Source organism: Cygnus olor, chromosome 7, assembly GCF_009769625.2.
Source record: "Cygnus olor isolate bCygOlo1 chromosome 7, bCygOlo1.pri.v2, whole genome shotgun sequence".
Classification (NCBI taxonomy): domain Eukaryota; kingdom Metazoa; phylum Chordata; class Aves; order Anseriformes; family Anatidae; genus Cygnus; species Cygnus olor.
In genome coordinates, this window is record NC_049175.1 from 32,022,033 (window position 1) to 32,045,225 (window position 23,193).

General features: G+C 45.7%; 1 protein-coding gene across 2 annotated transcripts in view; it reads left to right on the top strand.

The window, feature by feature from the left end:
- GRK5 (G protein-coupled receptor kinase 5) overlaps nucleotides 1-23,193 on the top strand; it is a 167,854-nt gene that overhangs the window by 52,392 nt on the left and 92,269 nt on the right. For both annotated transcript variants that reach the window (XM_040563461.1, XM_040563462.1), the window contains exon 2: nucleotides 16,684-16,779. In XM_040563461.1, the coding sequence (XP_040419395.1) occupies nucleotides 16,684-16,779 (96 nt within the window). The remainder of the gene's footprint in view (nucleotides 1-16,683; nucleotides 16,780-23,193) is intronic.

Consider the following 23,193-nt stretch of genomic DNA (forward strand, 5'->3'; position numbering starts at 1 on the left):
GTTGTCCTGGTTTAAACACACTGGTCTGAGCAACGTGAGTTGGAAAGGGAGTCAGCTTGTGACTTTGAGAATGTGCGAATCACCCAAAAGAAATTTGTCTCAGACATTTTTATGGTATTTCAGCTGAAGTTCCACGAAAAGTGCAAAAAATAACACTACTTCACCTAAAAACAAAGTCCCAAAACAAACAAACCCATAATAAATAAATGCTTGCCAACAGTCATAAAAATCTTAAACTGTGGTTTAATATCCTGTCTCTCTTTTGTCTTTGTGGAAAAGGTCATATAGATGAAAGACATCTGCTGTAGAATTTTCCTTGGATTTCAGGGCAAGACTAAGTCCTATTTTTGGCTTTATATTTTTGTTTTATTTTAGTTTATTTTTTTTTGTGTATAAGCAGATTGTCACAAATTCCTGCTATTCTGTTGTCTTAATGTGACAGCTCTTGAAGAGGATGAACAGTCTTGTGACCAGTGATTTCAAATGCCAGGCTCCATTCCTTATATTTTATTCTCCAGAAACTGCTGCATACCTATGTCAGTAATGGGTGGAAGAGGTCCAGACATGACAGAGTTCATTGGAGTGAGCTGGAGGTTTTGGCCAAAGCCAAGTCCCGGTGGTTCCTTACAGTGAAACTTTGGCCAGGTTGAAGTCAACCAACTCAGGATTTCTTATTTGAGGATGTGCCTCTCCTAGTGAATTTAAGTATAGCTGTGGCAGGAGGGTTGAGCACTGGCACACAGCTGCTCATACTATTAGTTGTTAAGATATTTTTTGGCATACTTTTGGCCTACACTGGGTCAGTGTAGGGCTTAGGCACTACCTGGAGCAGGGACTGTTCAATACAGGCCAGGGGCTGTTTCCAAAAACCCCACAGTTTTGTTTCCTGGTTGTTGGGGCCTGCATGCAGGAAATGAGACATCACCTCATCCTGACCAGAGGCCTACATGGCCTAGGCACCACAGTGCTGGTGCTGGTTGTGAGGGATTGTACTCTGTCCTGCTTGTCGAAGGTGTACGAGTATGCAGAAGGGAATTTAGGATTCATGGACCAGAGGAAGAGAGAGCAAGCGAGAGGGAACAGGAGTCCACAGCCCACTGCTGGAGGCATTTCCCTCAAACAAGGGGGAGGAACAGGCTCCGGGCCCTTGCCACAAGTTGCTTCAAGGAGCCAGAAGGGTGCGGGAGGTAGCCGCTCCGCTTGTGGGAGACAAAAGTGGTATCAAAGGCTGGTGGGTTTTCATATTCAAGAGTTTTGAGGTGAAAAGAGGATGAACCTGGAAAACAGGAATAAGGAGCTAATGCTGGATATGGTAGAGATACAGAGCTGGGGATGACAGAAACAAGAGACAGCAGGGCGAAAGTGAAGGAGAACAACCGGTCTGACTCGCCTTTATTCTTCAATTGTCTTTCGGTCATCATGTTTTTATTAAATCTATTTGAAATCTAGTCAGCTCTGGACAACAGTGCATTTATAATCCTTTATTTTTCCTGGCAACTTTTCATGGTTTTGCAGTAATACCACCCCGTTTTGAAAAACGGGTCTTTCTTCCCCAGAAAGCAGTTGTGCTGGTGAGTGGGGAGACTGTGACACTCTGGAGGCCCTGGATGAACCGGGATGAGCTCCTGGCCCTTGCTGGAAGCCAAGGCAGCATCCCCAGTGACAGAAAGGGACAAAGGATGTCACGGGGCATGCTTGTGGCTGCAGTGTTGGGGACTCTTTGGGGATGGGCCCCGTGTTTATGCACTGCCCGAACAAAAAAAAAAAAAAAAAAAAAGAAAAAAAATCCTGAACCTGTTGGCTTGCAGGTGCTGCAGGGAAGCAGGTGTTACACACGTCGTCCTGTGACCAGCAGTAGAGATGTCAGTGCCACTGGATTTTCCAGTGCCTGATGAAGCGGGAGGGTTTTCTGGAGCCCCTGCTCTGCACACACACCTGCATGTGCACGGCATGCACGAAACCCTCTGCTTTTTCTCTGCAAAGCTGGGCTGCTCAAAACAGAGTAAACAAAGTTAAGTAAAGAATACTTTTCCCTCTGACATCTAGCAGTGCTCTTTATCTTAGCATCTCTGACAATATCAACCGGGAAACTTTTCAAGAAGAATGGGTCTGTTTTTATTTTGTTTTTTTCTAATTAACATCATGCATTTAAACTGTCTGTGATAATTTCCTTTCCCAGTTGTACATGTGGAGTGTCTCAACAGGACTGTAAAAGTCACAGTAATTTATCTGAGGACAAAATTCATCTTTAAGCTGGAAAAGATTTTGCTATTTTTGTTTGCAAAATGCTTCTGGGTCCTAAAGTAGAGGGCACTGTTGAAGAGCCAAGAGATGTGTTGATTTTATTATTTTTATTAATATACTTTCAAAGCAATTCAGAAATACTTCACTTGGTACCTGAAGCCAAGACAGCAAAGTGCAAACTGCTTTGTCATTTAATAACATGGAAAATGTGAAACAAAGTAGATGTACCTTCTACTTTTTTGTTTGGTTTTGTTTTTCCCCATCTTTGCTTCTCTACTTCTGGAAGGTAAACTTTTTTTTTTTATATATATAATTGAGAACATTCCCTGTTTAAGCATAAATGCAAATAGTTTATTTTTATTTTTGCTATAGCTCTAAGCACTCTTCCACATCTCCCATGTTATTCTCCCATGAAAAGCTTCCATACCAGGAAGTCTTAGGAATCAGCACTTACTGCAGAAACAATCTACACTTATAATTCTGTGCAGAGGGGACGCCCAAGTTAGGCTTTTTTTCTCGCCCTCTCTCAAGGGGCTTGTTTAAGGGATTGCTGGCATGCATGGCTCCCGCTGACATCAGCTGGAGCTGTAGGTACTTGACATAGCTGGACTTGAGGCTATTATGGTTGAGAACTAGTCCGGCTCTTGAGACACCAGTCAGGCTGTAGGGCAATCATTGGCTGCATTTCAGGAGGATTAAATATACAAAAGCATGGAAAATATCTGAAATTCCAGGTATAGTAAGGCTGAAAGCCTAGTGTTCAGCTTGCAAGAAATGCCATGTCTTCTTGCCTATGAGCCACTTGTGTGTGTACTAGGGGTGGACGGGGAGGATGGAATCTAGCCATTCCATCCAGTACAGAAGACACAATGGGGACAACCCTGATTTCACCTTCCACAGCTGACTCCTCACATGCACTCTTGCTGCGTGCTTCTAGGAGCTCACAGAGGTCAAGCTCAGCCTTGCTGTGCAAGTGCCGTGCATGCCCGCAGGCAGCAGGAGAGCCTGAGCCTCAGGAGCAAGGGCAGCCTGAACTCCAGGCTCCCTGCCTTGGGACGTTTCGGGGTATCTTTCCCATAAGCACTGTTTTCAGTTGGGGTCCTGGATTTGGTGTCATTTAGAAATGTAATTTAACATGTTAACCCAGATAAAATTATTTCTGTCTTCCCCCTTACGGAGATGCTTTATAAATATTGAGTTATACAGGAAGCAAATCCTCTAGTTATCAGATTGTTCTGTAGTCACTTCTCTTTTCCTGAAAAGCATAATGGTGAACTTTATCAGTGCTCAGTCATTCGTTTCCTATTAAACACAAGTGATTAAGATGCTGTTTGGCTCACTGGGAAGAGTTACTGACCTGTTTTGTCTGTAAACACAGCTTTAAATTAGGAGACACCTGAAACTGGTAGGAAGTGAGCTTTAATTTCTTTCGAGTTCCGTAAGCACAGGTTGTAGATTCCCCATGGGATGTGGTAAATAGCCATCACTGAAATAATATTAATTACATTGTCTCCCAGAGCGGTCCCAGGAGGTGCTAAAATAGCACATGCGCCACTTGGACTTAGATGCCTCCCCACGAAGATCAGTGTTTGCTGCTGCGTTGCTTTGCCCAGTACGGAGCATGCTATGTCTCTGGGGGAGCTGAATGAGATAAGGAGGCTTGGATTTTCTGTGTAATTGTTGGGGTTTTGCTCTTGTGAGTTTAAAAACAGGAATACCATCTAAATCAATAGCTGAATTTCTCTTTCTTCCCTGACACTCTGGAAGGAATAAAAATAACAAGCCAAAACATGGGTCTTCAAAAACACGTGAAAAGAAAATGTCTCCTGCAGCAGAGGTTGTGCCTTCCTGTAGGTATGTTGAGCTACCATACTGAGGCTGTCAGTGCTGCACAAGCAGCCGTTACCCTGTTTATCAGAAGCGTGCTCTGTACATCCATCTCTATGCCTGCTCACATACCAGCATCGCAGTGGTGCGCTGCTCTGTGTTATAACAGCACCTGGCAGTATAATTTGTACGACCACCAGCATCACAGGTGGTGGGGTCTGCACCCTGCCCACCTGCCCTTTCTGAAACAGCGCAGGGACTGCAGCTCAGGCGTTAGTTGCAGAAGCACCCTGTTAATTTTGCTCAGCGCGTGGGTGCTGGGCACAGTGGGGCTGGTGGGGCTGTCCTGCTGCGGGCAGGTGGCACGTACCTACCTGCAAGTCCGACCAGGACTTACGCTGCAGATGTCAGGCAGACTGTAACCGCAGAGCCAGACACTTCCCTTAGCCCTTTAGGACCATGTTAAGTCTTAGGGGAGAGTGTTTAGCCCTGCAGACCCCACAGCCTTTCTCCTTTGGGTGTTGACGAGCAGCAGAAGTGAGAAGCAAGCACATACGCTGTTCAATGATGGCTTGCCACTAACTTCTCCGTCATTAATTGAAGCTCACCAAGCGGGATTCACGCGGGATGTAAGTACGCCAGCTCTGGAGCTAGAATCGACTCTGACCCGATAATCAGACTTCTCCATCTGGCCTAGAAAAACATGAACCTAGTGGTTTGTTAGGGATGTGCTAGCAGACACTTAAAGGCAGCAACACTAAAGGCACCATTATAATTAGCTCAGTCAGAGGCCGAGCACACAGATTTACTTGAAAACCAGTGTGTCTGTTCACTGGTCGATGTGACCTCTCTGGAAATACACTGCAGAAAGAATATTTAGAATTTGCTCCTTTAATTCAGTGTTATACATACTTGTTGACCGTGTTACGTATTACAGATATTAATTAAAGACATCGACATGTACCATAATGAGGGGAATGGCTTACGTTGTAGGGAGTGACTTTATGGGTCTCAGAAACTGGCTGCTAGGTTGATACTGTATTTTCAGCATTCAGAAAGCTCCTGTTCCTTGTTTATGTAGCTTAAATTAAACACCAGAAGGGTTTGCATATATTTGGATGAGTGGGAAAAGATGTGCCCTTCGATCAATTTCACAAGAGCTCAACACTAACATCAGCACCTGAAAACAAAGGGAAGCTTTCATGTTTATTTCTATAGCTCCACACTAAGATCGAAATTGAAATGAGATTGAGCAACAAAAAGCAAGTCAGTAAGCAGACCTCATTCTTACTGTGGAAGTTGTTTCAATAGAAAATTGTTAGCCAGCTTCACAAGATGTCACAAGCTGGATAAAACTGCTCCCCTAGTATTTCCCATTTTTGTTTTTCCTCCCACGATGACACTTATTACGCAAAAATGGGTTGCTGAACAGGGGGTATACAGGACAATGAAAAAGGAACTTTTTCTGCATGAGGAAAATGCAAAGAAAAATTTTGCTTTTTGTAATACATTTTAGCATTTTATTTATTTTTTTTTCTAGCACTAAATTTGCCTTCAAAGCAGGCAGAAACAAGCTCGGGCTGATTTTTATGGCACAACTCACACTCCTCCAATTTAATTTTTTTTACACTTGTTTATGTATTAAGATCTGGATCTGATATTAAATATATATATGTATATTCTTTCTTTCCAATGTGAGCAGGACAATCAGTGGCTGCAAGGCTGGGCCCGGGAGGTTCAGTCTTGGGCTGGAGTCAGCAGCAGTTTTCTCCATTGCTTTGTATGGGAAGGGGCTCTGACCCTCACCTGTCTGCTGGGCTGGCGCTGGCAGCAATCTCAGCTTCAGCCATCAAAACATTCCTTTGTGGCCAACTGCCCTTCTGCTTTCTCTGAAAAATCTGGTGTCAGTTTTAACAAGAGGGGAAAACAGACATTCGTCACCATTAATTTGACGGACAATTAAGCCCAGTGATCTCTGACCTCATGCCATTAGTGGCTTTCAGAGCCAGGGTAAGACCCCATAGATATCTGCTCTCTGTCATTCCCTGTGAGCTGCCCGGGTATTTTATTTTCTCCAAGGCTTAGCTTCTGCCCACCACCTGCCAGATGTATATGCTTCGTAATAAAAATTGGTAATAATCTGTCCCAGGCAGTGACATTAATCTCTGAGGAAGGATAACAGCAAGCAAAGGCAACAGCTGGCTGTCAGGAAGGCATGTGAGCAGGAATTATGCATTTATTTAGATATTTGTACATATTAGCAGTGTCTGTCCTTGGCTGCAGCTGATGGTGGTGCGTTGGGCTAGCTTGGGCATCAGGCCCTGCCCTTAGCCAGGGCCGAGGTGTTCGCACCGGGAGGTGTGGGTGCAGTGGGGTCACTGCATGGTGATTTTTGTCTCTTCTTCCACCTTCTCCTGGGCCATGACAGGATCGTGGCCTTGCTCTCTGCTGGATTCCCTGGTGGTCAGCCCACCCTGCCAGGTCAGCTATGACCATCGCAGGCCACCAAATTGAGTTGGCAGCATGTGGTCACTCTGGGAGCAGAAAAGGCATAGAAACAAGTCAAAACTAACACCCAGCCTCATGGTCGTGCTGGCTAGAGAGGGCTACTCAGCCATAAGCCCCGTGCTGTGCCCCTCTGGTGCTGGGACCCGTGACCCGCAGAGCCCCGGCCTGCTGGCAGCTCCACCACGCAGGGGCCCTCAGGCAGGGCACATCCCAGCACAAAACACGAAGCCCATACTTAGCAGCTTCTCTTGTTCCTCGTCACATGCATCCACTCAGCTCCTGGCAGCCCTTGGGCCAAACCAGTCCCTCGCTCTAATTCTGGCCCCGGGGCTGCAGGGAGTGCAAGTGGAGGGCAGGACTTTGTGGGCCACAAGGAAATAGTTAATCCATCCCTGGCACAAAGCTGCTGTTTGTGTTTATTAAAGTGGGGCTTACCACCGCCAGCTCTTGGGGAGGGTGGTGGTGGCTGAGAGAGGAGAGACGAGAGCGGGCCAGCTGCTTGCATCATCTGACGCTTACGCCATGCAGCCTTCCAGCCTCATTTTTCAGCCGCCGCTTTCGAAGCACCTCATTAGCTAATCGGAGGAACCCTCTGCCTGTGCTTTACAACAAGTTTCCTCTTTTTTTTCGTCTCCTACCTCCTAATTTTCCCTTTTTATTTCTGCTTTTCTCCTTGAGGCCGTCAGCCGGTAGCTATAGTAACCCCGTGCACGAGTGGCTGTGCCGCACCGCTCCCACGGACCCCCCTGCAGGGCCCTGCCGGGCTTTCACACCCCGCAGAGCCATGGCACCCAGCGAAATGGGGCTTTCTCTGAACACCAGGGACACTTCCTAGCTTGGGAGCCGTCTCCATCCCGCGAGCTATTTGCAGCTGCAGCCCGCGTGATATTGTGGCAGAACGCATGAGTCACTGGCAGAGCAATCTGTTACATCAGATAATCACAGATTACCTCCATTAACCTGAATCCCTTCTGTAACCTTTTCCAATAATGATCCTAAATGCTGACGCATGCAGTTGTGTTACCATAATGTCTTGGGCTGTCAGTGATTTTTGAGGACAACGTTTTCTGTGATTTCAGGGGCGGTTTTGCAGGGTGTGTCGGATCTCCACAGAAAGAAGTTGTCGGCGCGTTGCTGCTGGACGGGATGGTGGGGCCAAAGCCAGGCATTGTAGCTATGGGGAACAATAGAGGAGAGATTCACAGCCAACCCTCTTTGCTTGTATTTGCCCCCCGCTCCCCTCTCCCTATGGTCTTTCATCCTTCAGCCCTCTCATTCTCCTAACATCAGCCACGCCACGAACTCCTGCAGTGCTGCGACCTCAGCCTCCATCCACACCAGCCCTGTGCATGCCTGTCCACCCTTGTCCTGCTGTCCAGTTAATACCTCTTTCCTCCAAAGCCAAAGCACGTGCTAGTGCCCTTTCCCCTCTGTCAACCCATGGCTACCACTGGCAGATGCTCACTAAAACCAGCCATTTTGGGGTGGTTTCTCCTCCCTCTCCATATTTCTTCTGTGGATTGTGTGAAGCCTCATCATGTATCAAGGTGAGAACCTGAGGTGGTATTCCATAGGAGAGCCAAGAATGTGGCCAGGGCTGTTATCTGCTTTTGTGGTAAAGAAAAATGTGGTGGACCCTGACCCCCACTAGAAAGTGACCCGATCTAGGACACATTATGATTTTCTACTTTTCTTCCTGGCTGACTTTGGAGGCAAAAATGCTGAAGTGTCCTGATGAGATGTTCGTCCAAAACAATTCTGGTGGTATAGCTGGTACACATGTTCTCAGGAGCTTCCCAGCATAATTTTCACGGCTTCTAGCTTGTTTACATCAAATGTCTGAAAAGTTTGGAGAGAAGGGTGGATCCAGCCAGACGTCATTGGAAGGGCCAGGGAAGGACAGTTCTTATGGCTAACGGGCTCTTTCTGCACTGTCAGAATGATGTGTGGTCCTCTGGGCCACTGCAAAAATACCAAAATCCTACAAGATCAAAGGGTACTGGGCACTCCTAGTGCCTTCCCATTCGAGCATCTGCATCAGCGCCTTTGCTGGAGCAGGGTCCCTGGTGGGATTAAATGTGGGAGGAGAGCTTGTGGGATTGCAGTGATTTGGTGGAGTATTTGTATGCACAGGCAGCACAAAGGGGCTGCAGCATCACTCAAATCAGGCTCTGGGTAGCTGTGACCTGTGTGTAGCATCTCTAAATGTTTGGGGTCTGCATGTCTGCCTGCCAGAGTGCAGGACTGCGTGCCTTCAGGTGCAGCATCTGGATAGGTGAGGGACTTACTCGTCTGCCTCCTTCACGGAGCCTCCACACTGTTTCTTACTCTCTGTTCTGGTGGTTGTTTTCCTGACTCAGAAGTAAGCCATCTAAACTGAAAGAGCATGCTGTTATTTATGTATGGAAAGCAAAACACATCTGGATTTCTGAGTTCTTATCAGAGCAACTCAAAGCTCTACCAATTCCACCAATTAGGTGGAACTAATAAATCAGTCAGGCCTAATAAAACAGCCCGTCTCAAATCATTAATTTTTCATGATGTTTACTAAAATTCTTTTCTTTAGCCCTGTTAGTAAGTTTATTTAGGTGAGGACTGAAACCAGAAAAGAACGTAATTCTGATCCTGGCTACAGTCTGATGATAGGAACACACTTGAATTCTCACCTCCCATCCAGCTGGATCTCCTCCCCACAGTTCAGAAATATTCCTTATAAAACTAAAATGTCAGGAACACAGAGGCTAAGTTCTTTTTTTAGAGACTGCAGAACTATTTGCAGGAAAAGAAAACCACACAGCTCTTTGACAGGGACAGAGCAAACCCACATCACTCAATGCCTGGGGCTGGGTTTTCAAGTGTTCTCCCCTTAGAACGAGCACCAGAGTTTTCAGAAGAACCAGGCCCCAAATATTTGCCTATACCAGGTCCAGATTTCCTCGTGTGTTCCTCCTGCCCATCTTGTTGGGCTGCCCATTTTGCCAGGGGGTCATTAAACATCTGAATTGCAAAACGTGGAGCAGCGAGTCTGCAGAGCTTGTTCAATCTCCTGGTCAGCTCCATGTCTGGCTAAGATCTGCAACTTGGCTTTAGAGGCCAGCCCTAAGAGTGTTGAGTTTGTTCGAGGAGCACCACTGAATCCCGGAATACCATACATGTTCCTGGGAAATCTACGTGGGCAATGGGCTGTACGTGGAGTATATGTGGGTCATGAGTTGCCTTTACCAGTTTGGGCTTTGAGGCTTTGAGGCTTTGGTTAGCAGCTTCCATACACGTTGCTAAAACAGGATAATAAATATACAGAATGGGTCATAAGTTTAAAAAGCCATTGCTTAAGGAGCAGTTCCTTCCTGGAAAGATGTTATCAAGCCCTATTCAAGCAGGCTTTCTGGAGCTGGGATTTGCATTCTTTCTTTGGAAGAATGGGAAACAGGTCTCCTACAGTCAATGTCAATTACAGCTGTGCAAATTAACTTAAGGGAACCAGTAAGGAATGTAGAATTCAGATTCACTCGAGCATTCAGATATGGGAAGGCCACATTCTTGTTTAATTCTCATGTGCTTCAAAACATGAGATGGGTGAGAACATTTCTGACAAAAGAATCTTCCTTTCTGAGAACTGCGTTTTGTCAAAAATGAAAGGGTTTGCAGGAAAGTGTCTACTTAAAAGAAAAAAGGATTTGCTTTTTCTATCTTCTTTTTGACAATATAGAAACATCACTTTAACAAAGTAAAGAATGTCAATTTACCTTACCCATTTTGTTCCAATGATATAATATATCTTAATACTCTATTTGATATGTTCTATGATAATGTTTTGACGTTAGAGAACTGAGATGACTCAATGTTATCAAAATGAAATGGTTTAATGTCTTTGAATCAGAATTTTCTAGAACTTTGAAATACTGACTCTCAGCTCCAGTTTGGAGAAAAATTCCACTAGGATACTGGCATTCTTAGAGGGTGGTAGCCCTTGCTCCCAACAGCTCTGTTTGAAAGGCTGGTCACACATGGTAATCATTGATACTGAAACGTTACAGACACATGTTATGTTACCTACATCATGGATGAACAAAACCTCTTAGTAGTCCCCAGGTTCAGATATCACAGCCCCTTCGTGTTCCTCCAGGAGAGGTCCAGAAGCAGCCTCCAAAGGAGCACAGTGGCTCCAGATTAATTTGTTGCATTGTCTCTTCTGCTCTTGTTGCCAACTACAATGTTGAATACTATGCGGGCACCTTTCAGTTTGCAGCCATCATCTCGGTTCACCCCAACAGCCTGCTGAACCAGCCAATACGTGGTAATGCATTTCAAACATAACTGAACTGCCTGGATTTGTGCCAGTAGCCTCTTTCAGTCTGAGATCAAAAATAAGAAGTTAAAAATTTGGGCTGTGTTTAATTTAACTGTTTTAGATGATAGCTGGTTTTGTTTCTATGAGATTTACTGGTGCTTTTTGTTTAACAGATTGTAAGTGTTCAGTGTACTTGTATCTTCTGGATTATTTTTGTTTGTGGCATAAAAGCCAGTGATCTCTTTTGGCTCGCTCATCAGCTGCAAATAAGCACAATACAGCAAAAATGCAGGGCATAAAAGAGAGGGCAGCCATAACAGAGAAGCTAAAGGTGCTTACACAGGGGAAAATTTAACTGCATCCGGGGAAATCACATCACCAAAAACTCCCTGTCAACATGCTTAGCAGAGAAACGTACACCCAGCTCATGTGAACTGGCCCACAGAACTCAAAGACAACTTGTTGAAATAAACAATCTCAAATATGCATTAAAAAGTAACCGATGGAGGACGTAGGCAGACTTCTGTGGGGAACTTTACAATTTTGGATGCCTACTTAAGACCAACAGAAAAGAAGAAAAGATTAAAGGCATTTTTTTCTTCAGCTTAGTTGCCACCCCCTGAAAGTGCTCTGACTAAGCACGAAGGTAGCTTCTGTAAAGCCTTCTTTATATTCCTAGAGCAGTACCAGTATGGCCTTGGCGTATGATAGTCAAGTCCTGGGGATCAATCTTCAAAGACTTCCTCTGCCCCTTTAGGGCAGCTGACGTTACTAAAGTACATTATTAAAATGCACATTATTAACATATAAAATGTGTTATTAAAGCCAGGTTTCAGCCACTCATCGGTATTTGCAGTACTACTGGAATTCTTTTTGAAATAATAGGTCGATATTCCTGCAATAAATATTTGCTTATGAATGATGACTTCTGCAAGCCAACATTATGCGGACTTTTGGTGCCAGTTGTAAACAAAGCATTTTGCCCTCTGGTGTGCTGGTAACCAGTACAGCTTGCAACGCCAGCCTGACTGCTGGGGAGAAGTTTGTGTTTTCGCTTATGAAATTCCCATCTCTGCGGTTCTGAAGGCTTAAACATGAACTACATCTGCTGTTCATTTCCAAAAAGCAATGGGATGGTTTACACAGCAGTTGTCAGGCTTATGCATTTGTAGCAACATGCAGATGATTTATGTGCAAACATGCCATGACAGCAGGGAAGAGAGGCACAAAACCGTTATCACAGCCTGTGACTATTCTGAGAGTCACGTTCATCAAAAAAAAAGGCTGCAGGAGATAAAGGCAGATTAGCATCAATAAGAGGAGCTATGTGATGTGATTCTCTTTTGAGGGCATGTTGTAGACTTTTTATTGTACCTTATAAACCAGAGCCTCTAGGGACGGGTCTGTAGAAACATTTTCTCCCAGTGGATGGTGGAGGCTTACCTGCTGTCAAAAATCCAGCCCTCATGCTCTCCTCCTTTCCTTGGGGTGATGGAGAAGGGGGTTCACAGGGAGGTTCCTCATGCTCTTCTAACAGCTTGTTTTAAGCCCAGTTTAGTCATCAAAGATCTTGTAAGGATAAAGCAGTGTTCCTGGAATTTTTTTTTCTGCTTTCCCAGATGAGAAGGGCAGGGGGAAAGGCAGAGAGCAAGCAATGTCCTTCATCCTTCATTCTTTGAAAACAAACCGTTTTCATTTGCTAGTGTGGCTGAGCATAGCTGGGACTGGTATGAAGCTAGAAGGGCAAACCTGGCTGAACTTCCATGTGCGTAGGCAAAGAAGGATGGAAGCGTTTGTTTTAGAAACTAGATGAGCAACAGAGGTTGTGCAAAAGATATGGAAAATTTGCAGAGAAAAGTGATGGGCTGATGAGTTTGATTCACTCCATCTCATTAGGAAGAGGCGCTCCAGGAAAATAAGCAGTTCCACGTTTCAATTGGTATTCTTTTCCTTCACAAATATGCAGTTAATCTCTAAAAAACCTAAAAACAGCTTTCTAAGATCTTCCCCTGAAGCTGCCTGTTGTCCGTCCCGTACTAAACAGATCATTTGTTTAGTCTGACATGGCAGGTCCTCCGTGCCAATAACAAAAGTGTTAGGAGGGAGCGCGAGGAGGCAGGTGGATGTGTGCCATATAGCTGCATAAACCTTGACAGTGAGTGAAGGAAGAGTGGCGAGAGGAAGGGAAGAACTTCGTTTGTAGCCTGTACATTTCTTTTGAGTGAAAGAAGGGTGCTAACCATGACTTTTGGACTTTTAGTGTTTTCTGGAGATTGTTTCACTGCTCTCACATGAGCAGTGAAGTTTCACAGAGCTCTACACCCTTGGTGGGAAGGAGCTGGATGACAGCCTAGCTACTGCTGCAAAATGGAAGATACAAGCTGTAGCCCCCCCCTCAGTGGTCTGTGAATAGTTTACTTAAATTGCAGATTAACCAGATTGCAGATAATGCAGTTGAAGGCAAAGAAATGTTGGCAAGCTTGTGTTAGCCAGATCTGGCAGCACAGGGAGTGATGCAGGCTTGCTGACTTGGGCAAGAACAGAACAAAAGTGTGAAGCCACCCTACCCGTGCTTAAAAGCCACACGGCATGGTGGCATGAAGTACAAAGGGAATATGTTACAGACATGATGCTAGAAGGAATTCACCCATCTTTGCGTTTAACTCTGCATTATGAAATGTCCTTTATCAGCTGAGCAGGAACATGGCTCGATCCTGCAGCTGGCAGGGTTGACAGGCTCCAGGCTCCAGCTCCTTGCTCAGTCACTGATTTCTCACGGCATTTTGGACAAAACACTTAATATCTCACTGGCTTAACAGTATGCAAGTGCTCTCCTACCTTCTCTGGGTGTTAGGAGAGTAAATACATCCTGCCCAATGGAGGCAAAAAAGGTAGGCACCTTGGCTAAGGGTAGCTGCTGCTCCCAGATGTTCTACATGTGTGCTTTTGGTTATGTCTCTTTCTGTGCACACAGAGATCAGAGCTAGATTTGCTATTGGACATCAGAAGAAGATATGAAACATGCCATGTATTTTTCAGTAGGGAGGATGTAGAGCAAATGCTTTTGTTTCCTGTAGGACTGGTTGACAAGTTAGAGAATTAGCTTCAATCCCCAGTTTGCAAATGCTGAGCTGTTAAGTGAACACGAGGGAGCGGAGCTGAGATTTCCCGCTGTCGCTAGGAGCTCACCTTTTGTCATCAGCAGCAAACCAACATTTTAAAGCAGTCGGCCCCTCCAAGACCGCCTGATGAAACTCGCATATAAAACATGGCACATCTGTCAAGTTCTGCTCGGAGAAGCTGCCTCGAAGATTGCAAATCCTCCTGTCCAGAATAGACAGTGCAAAGGCAGCAATCAAGACAATGTGTGAAAAGCTTCCCTTTGCAACCTGCACAATTACCGACCTATTCAGAGAAACCTCCCTTTTTAGCTTTTAGCTCTGCTAGACAATTTCCCCTGTCTCAGCTGTCTCACTGCATTATGTCCTTCAAGCCCCCTGGAATTAACGTTTGGAGCCAGCAAACACTGCTGGCTCCACAAGAAAAGCTGAGAGCAGAAAGGTCAGGTCGATTAAAGCAGTTGATCAGAATCTTTAACATAAAGACGTCACAGGCAAAATAGTAACGCTACTTCATGCTCAGCTAAGAGCAAATGATTCATCAGGCAAGGCTGCTTATTTTTGGAGGACGGCCACAAAAGAGAAGAGAACGCGCTGGCTGTATTGATCACGGTTGTAACGAGGGACCGCAGAGCCCTTCTCCAGTTCTGATGGAAATTTAATGTCAGAAATACATCATCCAATGCAAATATATCAATATGTATTTTACATCGAATGGAATTTAAAAGCATCCTGGCCCGGCTCAGTGTAGTCATTTCATCTCTGCACAGATCCAAGAGTTGTCACGTCGAGCAGAGGGCTGTTGTGCAGTGCTCTGCGCTGCTCGATGCTGCAACCATTTTGTGAGAGTTTCTGGACAGGTGGCTGGAGAAGGAGGCGAAATCTCCAGTGCTTCAGCCTCGAGGTTAAACCTTCAGCAGGTGAAGATTTACCTGTGCTGAGGAGATGCAGAATAAAGGATGTTTTTATCTGGCTTGCTCCTGCCACCTCCTGTGTCCAGAGAGGCAGTCTAAGGAAGGGAGACAGAAATCCCAATTTGAATCCTGTGGCTGTAAAAGGGGGGTTGTTCTGCTTTGACAACAACCCCACCGCCTCCCTCCTTGCCCTCCCTTTCCTCCCCATCCCTCCCTTGGTGCTGATAAATTCATACTTCATTCTTTAATGCCCACGGAGGTTGGGCAGCAGGGAACAGAACTCAAAGTTTACAGGATAAACAAGCATGAGGAAGGAGCTTCAGCACGTGAGACCAAGCAGCATGTGCTGAGGGAAGAGAGCAAGACAGCCTCTCCGAAGTTGTGGTTGGAGGGATGGGAAGGAAATGACTTTAGCAGTGGTGTTTTGGATGCACTGAAGAGGGGAGGTTGAAGAAGAGTTCATGACAGACCAAAAGGGTATGTCCGTGTTGCATAATTACTGCGTGGCATGGAGGCAGTCACGGGCCTCTAGGCTTTGCTGGAAACCAATTCCTGGAAAGGGGAGTGGAGCTGGGCTCACGATAGTCTAAACAAGCCAGTTCCTTTAGGGCTGGTTCAGATAGCTCTGCACTACACTGGAAAATGTGGACATACCATAAATTCCTGTCAATAAGGAGTTCAAAATAATCCAAGGCAAGCTCTACCATGACAAAACCATTGGTTACCAAAAGCAAAGGAATAGGTGAGATGCAGAGGGAGCACTCCTGCACCAAATATTCCACCATGCGACCAGAAACGCCCCACAAAGAGCAGTTCTTTGCAGTTGTCCCCAAGGCTCATGTTTTCTTTGTCATGGCCTGCTACCTTTTGTGTCTGTGCACTCCTAATTTAGGCTGCAATGTCGTGTAGTGCCCAACACGCTCTCGGTCTGCAGCTGTGACTCTACCAGCCCCTCCACGGAATTAACGCAGTTCCGAATTAGTCATTTGATGTGCCAGCGCATGTAAAATGGGCTTGAGTGATTCAGATTTAGTGAGCAGGGGCTGAATTGCTGTATGTACAGTGAGAGGGGGGAGTCGGGGAAACGAGGCACGTGTGGGCAGCGTGAGAGACCAAGGCCGGGAGCAGGCCGCGTGGCTGGGAAAACTTGGACGTGGCACCTGGATGCCGGTGTCACCTGCAGTGTGGCATTTATGACGGGACATTGATGGGGGAGATTCACCAGCGTGGAGGATGTTACATTAATTTTCTCCCACCGTTGTCCTCTCTCTGAGGAAAATGCGGTAGCTCTGGCTGGTGCGTGTACCGCCAGCTGTAACGCCATGCTGGCAGAACATGCAACGTGAGGGATGGGAGGCCAGCATTGAATGTTGGACTTGGGTTTCCAGCTCTTCTTTTGGGATGAAGTCAGGGTTCATCCCAAAATCAGAACAGGGAGATCCGGGTTGAAAAGAGGCAACCTGTAATTTTACAAGGTTGTTTTGACTCGCATGAAATGGCTGTGAGTTGGGGCAGATGGTGTTGGAGATGCTCAGTTCAGGCAATGTCATCTGAACTGGGTCTGGTGGGCCACAAGCCCCAATTACCAACCTTTGCCAACCCAGTCTTCTGACAGATGCCACCTCCTTGGGCCATTTCAGCCCAGACAAGCTGACTTGATTTGCCCATCTACCCAGCTTCAATTACTCAAGATATCCATAAGGGCTGTTGTTGGGCTGGTAAACTGTGGGTTGGGCATAGTGCCCAAAGCAATCTAATCCTGATCTTTCTTCCTCTGCAGGGGGTGGAGGGAAACGCAAAGGCAAAAGCAAAAAGTGGAAGGAAATCTTGAAATTCCCCCACATTAGCCAGTGTGAAGATCTCCGAAGAACAATAGGTAAGAGCTTATCCCTTCTTTTTTTGGAATTATTGCCTAAATAAAATGTGCTGTCAATACTGGCTCAGCAGAGCTGCATTAAAGCTACTCTTCATTAAATGGGATCACTTTAGAGATGGTCACACAATGCATATAGCTCTTGTGGTGCTGCCATGCAAGCTCAACATTTTCTGTTATGTGGGACATGTACTTTGTGTTGGTACCTCCCAGGGCCAATGTGGCTGGAAAAGGACATTCAGAAATGAATCCCCTCATTGCACCCTGCATTTCCGTCTAATAAGTAGCTTTTTATCAGGGAGGAAGTGAGACTTGATGAAAACTGTGAGATTGCTGATGTAGTCGAAGGCTAATATTAATTGTACTCTGGATATGGTGGTAGAAGGGGCAGCCACTGCCCTCTGCCAGGCAGGTTTGCTCAGCAGTACTGTCCTGCATTCACATCACAACACCGGCTTTAGGCAGTTAGAATTACTTTGTTTTACTGATGTGGACCAACCCCTGTGGGTTTGGAAAGGGAGCTTGCAGTGACCATCTCCTTACCACAGCATTTCTCCTGCTCACACCTGCCAAATTTCAGCATTCTTTTGACTGCCACCTTGCCAAACAAGGCTAGCAGGTATCTCCTTGTGAAGTCGCACTGGAAAGCTCAGTATTGCTGATCTCACCACAAGAGGTTAACTTCAGCAAGTGAGGCTGTTTTTTTCCCCCACACTGACATAAAATCCAGGCATTGGCAATGACTGAATGAAAGGCAAGAAACTGTAACAACTGAGATAGCAAGGAGCATAATTTGTCTGACTTGGGTGAACTCCTGGGGTCTGACTGGCAGTGCCCTGGCGCTGTTTACATTCGAAATTCACAGCATGTTTATGGAGAGAAAATATGTGGAACATTTTGAAGCTCTTTTCATGGTCTCCTTCAGTAAATTTCACTTCCCTCATCTTCTGCCGTAGAGCTAAAAGGAGGTATAGAAAGAGGGGGGAGGCAGGAGAAGAGACAGTAGGTTTTTCCAGTTCACATGGCCACTTAGCCACTCTACAAACCCTGGGATAATTTCTAAATGTACAGAATCTACTGGAAGCAAATCTAACTTAATCTGTTGTAATGTATATAGGGAATTCTCTGTAGTGCAGGGGAAAACTGCACTACATGAGATTCTTGCTCTTTGCAAAGGTATAAAATATTCTAAAAATAGTGGTTTAAGACAAAATGTCTGCAGAATATTTCTGTTTTTGAAATGTTATTTCTGACATTTTTGGTGGCAGCTTTTTCCTAACTAATTTGTTTTGCCTTTTTTGTGTGTGTGATTGAATTGGAGAAATCACAGGGCAAGTGCCCTTGTGATGCTTGTGGTGGATATGGCTTCACTGCAGCCATTGCCTGTTGATTGGGAATTACGGCACCTGATTTTTACACAATGGGAAATGAGGTCCCGATCCTTGTTCTGTGACTCTGATTTTATCGAGCAGCTTTCCCGCTGAGCCTCATCAGGCCATCAGCCCATGCGGGCACTACCACATTTTAGTTAACGTAGCTGAGGTTGAAGCATCCCAGCCAAACAGATGCTGTTTATAAACTTCCCCTTGTTCGTACAGCGTGTCTGACACATCTGGGATGAACCAGACCTTCTGGGTCTCTAGCACCAAGGATATGCACATATGCAGTTGACCCGAGGCATTCGGGACAGTGTATGGATGCTCCTTTTATTGCCTCTGCTGGCAGTATTATCCTGCACAGCAAGGATAACAATTATCCTTTGACACATCTTCACAGGCTATTTTCTGCAAGTCCTTTACCAGGACCTCAGGGTTTCAGGGGCAAGGTACCTTCACAGGTGATTTTATGAGGGAACACGCTGAACCAGCCTGAATTGCTGAGGGACTTGCAGGGAATCCAGCTGCACGGTGTGTCTGCCATCAGTCCCTCCCCTGACAACTTTTGGGCTCGACAGCCAGTGCCAGATAAATTCGATGATGAAACAGAGACCACAGAGAGGCTTGTTCTTCCCATCCCTATGACAGCTGACAACCAGCAGGGAAGAATGACTTTACACAAGAAAAAGGACGCAACCTCAGTGCCATGTACTTAGGGATCAAGACAAATATTGGTAGGTTCTGCTCATCACAGAGCTCTCTGCCATGTGTCAGCCTCCCAGCACTTCTGGCCAGACACAGTCATGCCACATGTTAAAAAAAAAAGCACACTGCATGAACCAGAGGATTAGGCTGCTGAGGTTTTCTTCTGGATACTTCCCAAGATCCTCTGTCGAAAAGCTCAGGGTAGGGACAGGCTGGACCTTTTCTCCCTCTCAAGTAGAGGTGGCACGAACTGCTGTGCAGCAAGGCACTGCTTGGTGTAGTGCAGCCGTGAGCCACGGGTGAAAAACGCTGCTGTTGTGACTGTGGAAATACAGCCTACGTGTACGCACAAATGCCCACACGCTAGTGTAAAGCTGTGTGCGCTTTTGCACCCCACTAAGGTGTACTGAAAAGCGTCTGTGTCTTAAGAAAATAGCGTAGTGTGAAAAGAAATCTGTGAAAAACAGGAAGGCTGAAATAAACCAAGGGTCTGCGACCTGTGTTGACACAATTATGAGTCAGTTCATACCTTTTGGTTCCCTCTGTGTTTACAGGAGACTCTGTGTTTGACTATCCATCATCTGGTGTCTTACTGAAAGACTCGCTTAGTAAAACCCTTTTTTCCCCTCCTTCTTGTGCACAGAAACAAAAATCAAAACACCTGGGAGCAGCAGTGTGTTTTGATAAATAAACAACCACTGGAAACATCTTTATTAAAAGTGCCATTTACCAAGGAGCTATGTCTTTGGATTGCACTTAAAACAACTTATTTTCTTCTTTCTTTTTTTGTCCAAAGTACACAACACCTTCTGCACGGAAAACCTGTGGCCTGCATTGTGTGCTAATTGATGGGCAAGTGGCAGGGGGGGGTGTTCAGAGGGATGCCACCCTAATGCCTCTGAGAGAGGCTGGTCGATCTGCTGTGCACAGCGACTGCACGTCTCTGCTGCAGCACTCTTCTCGTGTCCAAAGGCAAACTGTACGAAAACAGCTCGCCTTTTCCAGGATACCACTGGCATTAGCAGCCCTTCCAGTCGATGAAAACTTGTGTTTCTGACATTAGTGGCGATGAATCATATCACGGATCCTGTTAGCAAATGGCGTGCTGCTATCGTTAAAATTCACGGCTGATAGCTCTGCAAAAGAGATGTTTCAAGGGAAGGGAAAAAATAGCAAGGCGCAGCTTTAAAAATTCCTTCATTGGGCAAACATGGCATGAGTCGATGCCACAAGTTAGTGATACCCACTAGTTTAAAGGCCATCAGTAAACAAAAATACACGAAAAAGTTGTAATTTCAAAGGCCAGGGTGTCTTTTTGATGATAAAAGATTTTGGATGTCTGTAAATATTTCTGAATGACGCAAAAGGTTCTCTTGGTTAAAAGTGTGGAATTTTTATTTATTTTGCTCAGACCCATTCTGTGCCGTTTTCTTTCATAAAAAACTGCTTGGGTGAAAGAGTTGATTATTCCGATCTTTGGCAAATTTTCTTTCGTAACTGTCCAAATGCTATATAATAAATCAAGACTTTTTTTCCCCATAGATTGAAGTCTGTGGGGAAAGTGCCACAGAATGTGTCTGCTGTTTGTTGCAGGGAGTGATTTGTTGCATTATTGCAGAAAAGTTTAACTCCTTCAGTAAAGGAGCTTCTGGTTATGCATTGTGTTCGGGTAGAAGGAGAACCAGGGAGATGTATTTTGCTAAAGAGTTGTATTCAGTGAGACTTTACAGGCAGAAAGATCAGTCCCCAGTTTTGACACACCTGGTTTAAGAAGGGAGAAAAATCCCCCAGTGCCATTTAACCTCTTGCGTGACATTTGTGTCCCATTTATCCAGGGTAAAAGTAGCTTGAGCTTCCATTTCTGGCAGGTTCCTTTCACTGTTGTCAAAAATACATTTCTGTGTGAGAGATGCTTTGTAGAGATGGTGAGCGAGTAAGTGGAACAAAACTGAAGGCACGGAGTTCACGTGCTCCCTTTTTACAAAAGCTGGCTCTTTTTTCTCCCCTCGTCTTTTCTACATTGTACTTTTTCAGATCAAGACCTTCACCCATATGACCTTTTTGAGTCACTTTGGATATACCTGGAGGCACGCTGATGGTGCGGGCACTGCAGTGGAGTTTAGAGCTGCCCAACCGAGCTTTGCCAGGCAGCCAGCACGGGTGCTCGTAGCAAGCAGCAGCATGGGCATCAGTGACAGAGAAGTGCTTGACTATTTATCCAGCTTCCCAGAAATGCTTTGCAGCCTGCACTGAGCTCCATCCTGTGGCAGAAAGACTGCTACTATACCCCGCTAGTCTCATTTAAAGTGGCTCGGGCACCTCTGCTCTGCACTGCGGTGCTGGGGCATCCTCCCCGAGTTCCCACCGGCGATTCTCAGGTGCCCTCACTTTGAGGGTTTCCAGCCACTGCAGAGATAAGCACCTGGGCGAGGGGCCCTTGGGAAAGCAGAGCACGAGTTTCCTGGTGTACTCCGTTGGGTGTAGCAACACTGTGGCATATTGATGCTCACAGCTAGGCTCTGCGGCGGTGTGGCACCTTGCCCCGCTTCAGCTGGGGGCTGGGTCAGGCGCTGGTGAGTGAGGTGCTAAGGGAATGGAGACGTAAGCAAAGAAATGCTGCAAATGTGCATATCTCAGAATCTGAGGCTACGTGGCGGTGTCATTCATAAAGCTCAGGCACTGAAACGGGAGAGGAAAGGCATCAAACCCCCAGTCTCACCAGAGCACAAAGAAGTAGCCAATTTGCTCTCCACCAGACTCCTCAGCTCTGATGTTTACAGTGATTAAAATGCAAAGTTTGGAAATGTAGTTCTGAAGCCCACAAATAGATCAAGAGAAGGAACTGAAACTTGCCTTCCTCTGTAAATAACCAGGGACAAGCGGTTATAACTTCCGTGGTGATCTTACAGTATCTGTCTGGATACTGCACTGAAGGCTGGTCGTATTTTTTGGCCAAAACTGGGGTCGGAGTTTTTGAGAAATATATATAACTATATATACATATATTTTTGTAGAAAGCATTAGTTTTCCTTGGAAAAAAATGTACATTTTTATTGGAAATAATTTTTCAGCCAGAGAAAAGCTGAAAAAAAAGCAGAGAAAGAGCAGCCAGCCCTGAGCTCTGAAACACCCTGGGGACGCACTGGGCTTTCTGTGGACCTGGGGAACTGGAATCAGCGGAGCAGAAAATTATCTAGTAAATAAAACCAAAAATCAGCATACCGCATCATTGTTATACTCTTCATCAAAGTAAATTTCCAGAGAAATTTGAGGAACTTGGGATTCTTCTCCACATCGTTTAAGGCCCAAGCTGATAAACACATAAGCTCACAAATCATTTTTGAACGGTGAAGTGGGACCTTGCTGCTGTTTGTGCATCACCCAGGTGTAAGCTCCCCACGAAGGCGTCTGCCCCTGCGGGTAGGGGATAAAGCGGGGCTCCTGCCCCTGCTTGGCACAGACCCCTGGGGGCTGCACTTTGTGGCCAGCCCCACAGCCCCTGGGCTGCTCGCACTGCTCTTGTCTGCGGGGCTACCACCAAGAGCACAGAGGGAGGGAGGGGAGCTCAGGAGGGATGGAGAGCAAAGCTGGAAGCACCGCTGAAAGCCGTGGATAGGATTTATTGCTCTGGAAAAAGTTATGCAGATTTTTTTGGATAGCATCGATGCAGGAAAAAAACCTCGAGCTGATTTATTTCTGAGGAAGAAACAAAGTCCTTCCCTTTGACAATCTCAGCTCCATACCCTTCCCTTCCCCTTCCCCTTCCCTATTTCTTTCTCCTGCACTAGGCACAACTTTCCTCTCTCTTCCTTGAGCCAAAAGGTCTCCTTCGAAGCACGGCTTACACAGCCTTTCCAGCATAGACCTTCAGCAGTACCCTGTAGTTTCTTGGATTTGACGTGCTGTCCCATATCATGAATGCATCTAAATTAAATTAGAACCTCTTCAGGGGCAGGAACTGGCCGCGTGATAGATAGTGTTCCAGCACATGAAATGATACGACTGACGTCAAAACCATATTGTTTGTTTACAAACCCGCAGTTGGTTCAGTTCCTTTCTTTAAAATCCTTCAGATTCAACTATAATTCTATCATAAACATAGGTTTCCAGGGCTCTAATGATGGACAAATAGAGCAATGTTTGGTGCCCTTGCAAGATTAGCTGTATCCAGTTTATAGCGATGGGTGGAATCGAGAAGGTTTTGGTTTTTTTCCACATTTTTTTTAATGCCATCACAGAAAGTACGTGAAAAACAAGCCGTTTTACGCATCTAGTGAGACTCAAGACTAATACTGGGAGCACAGGCTGCTCGCAGGCTGCTTGTGCTTGACAGCTT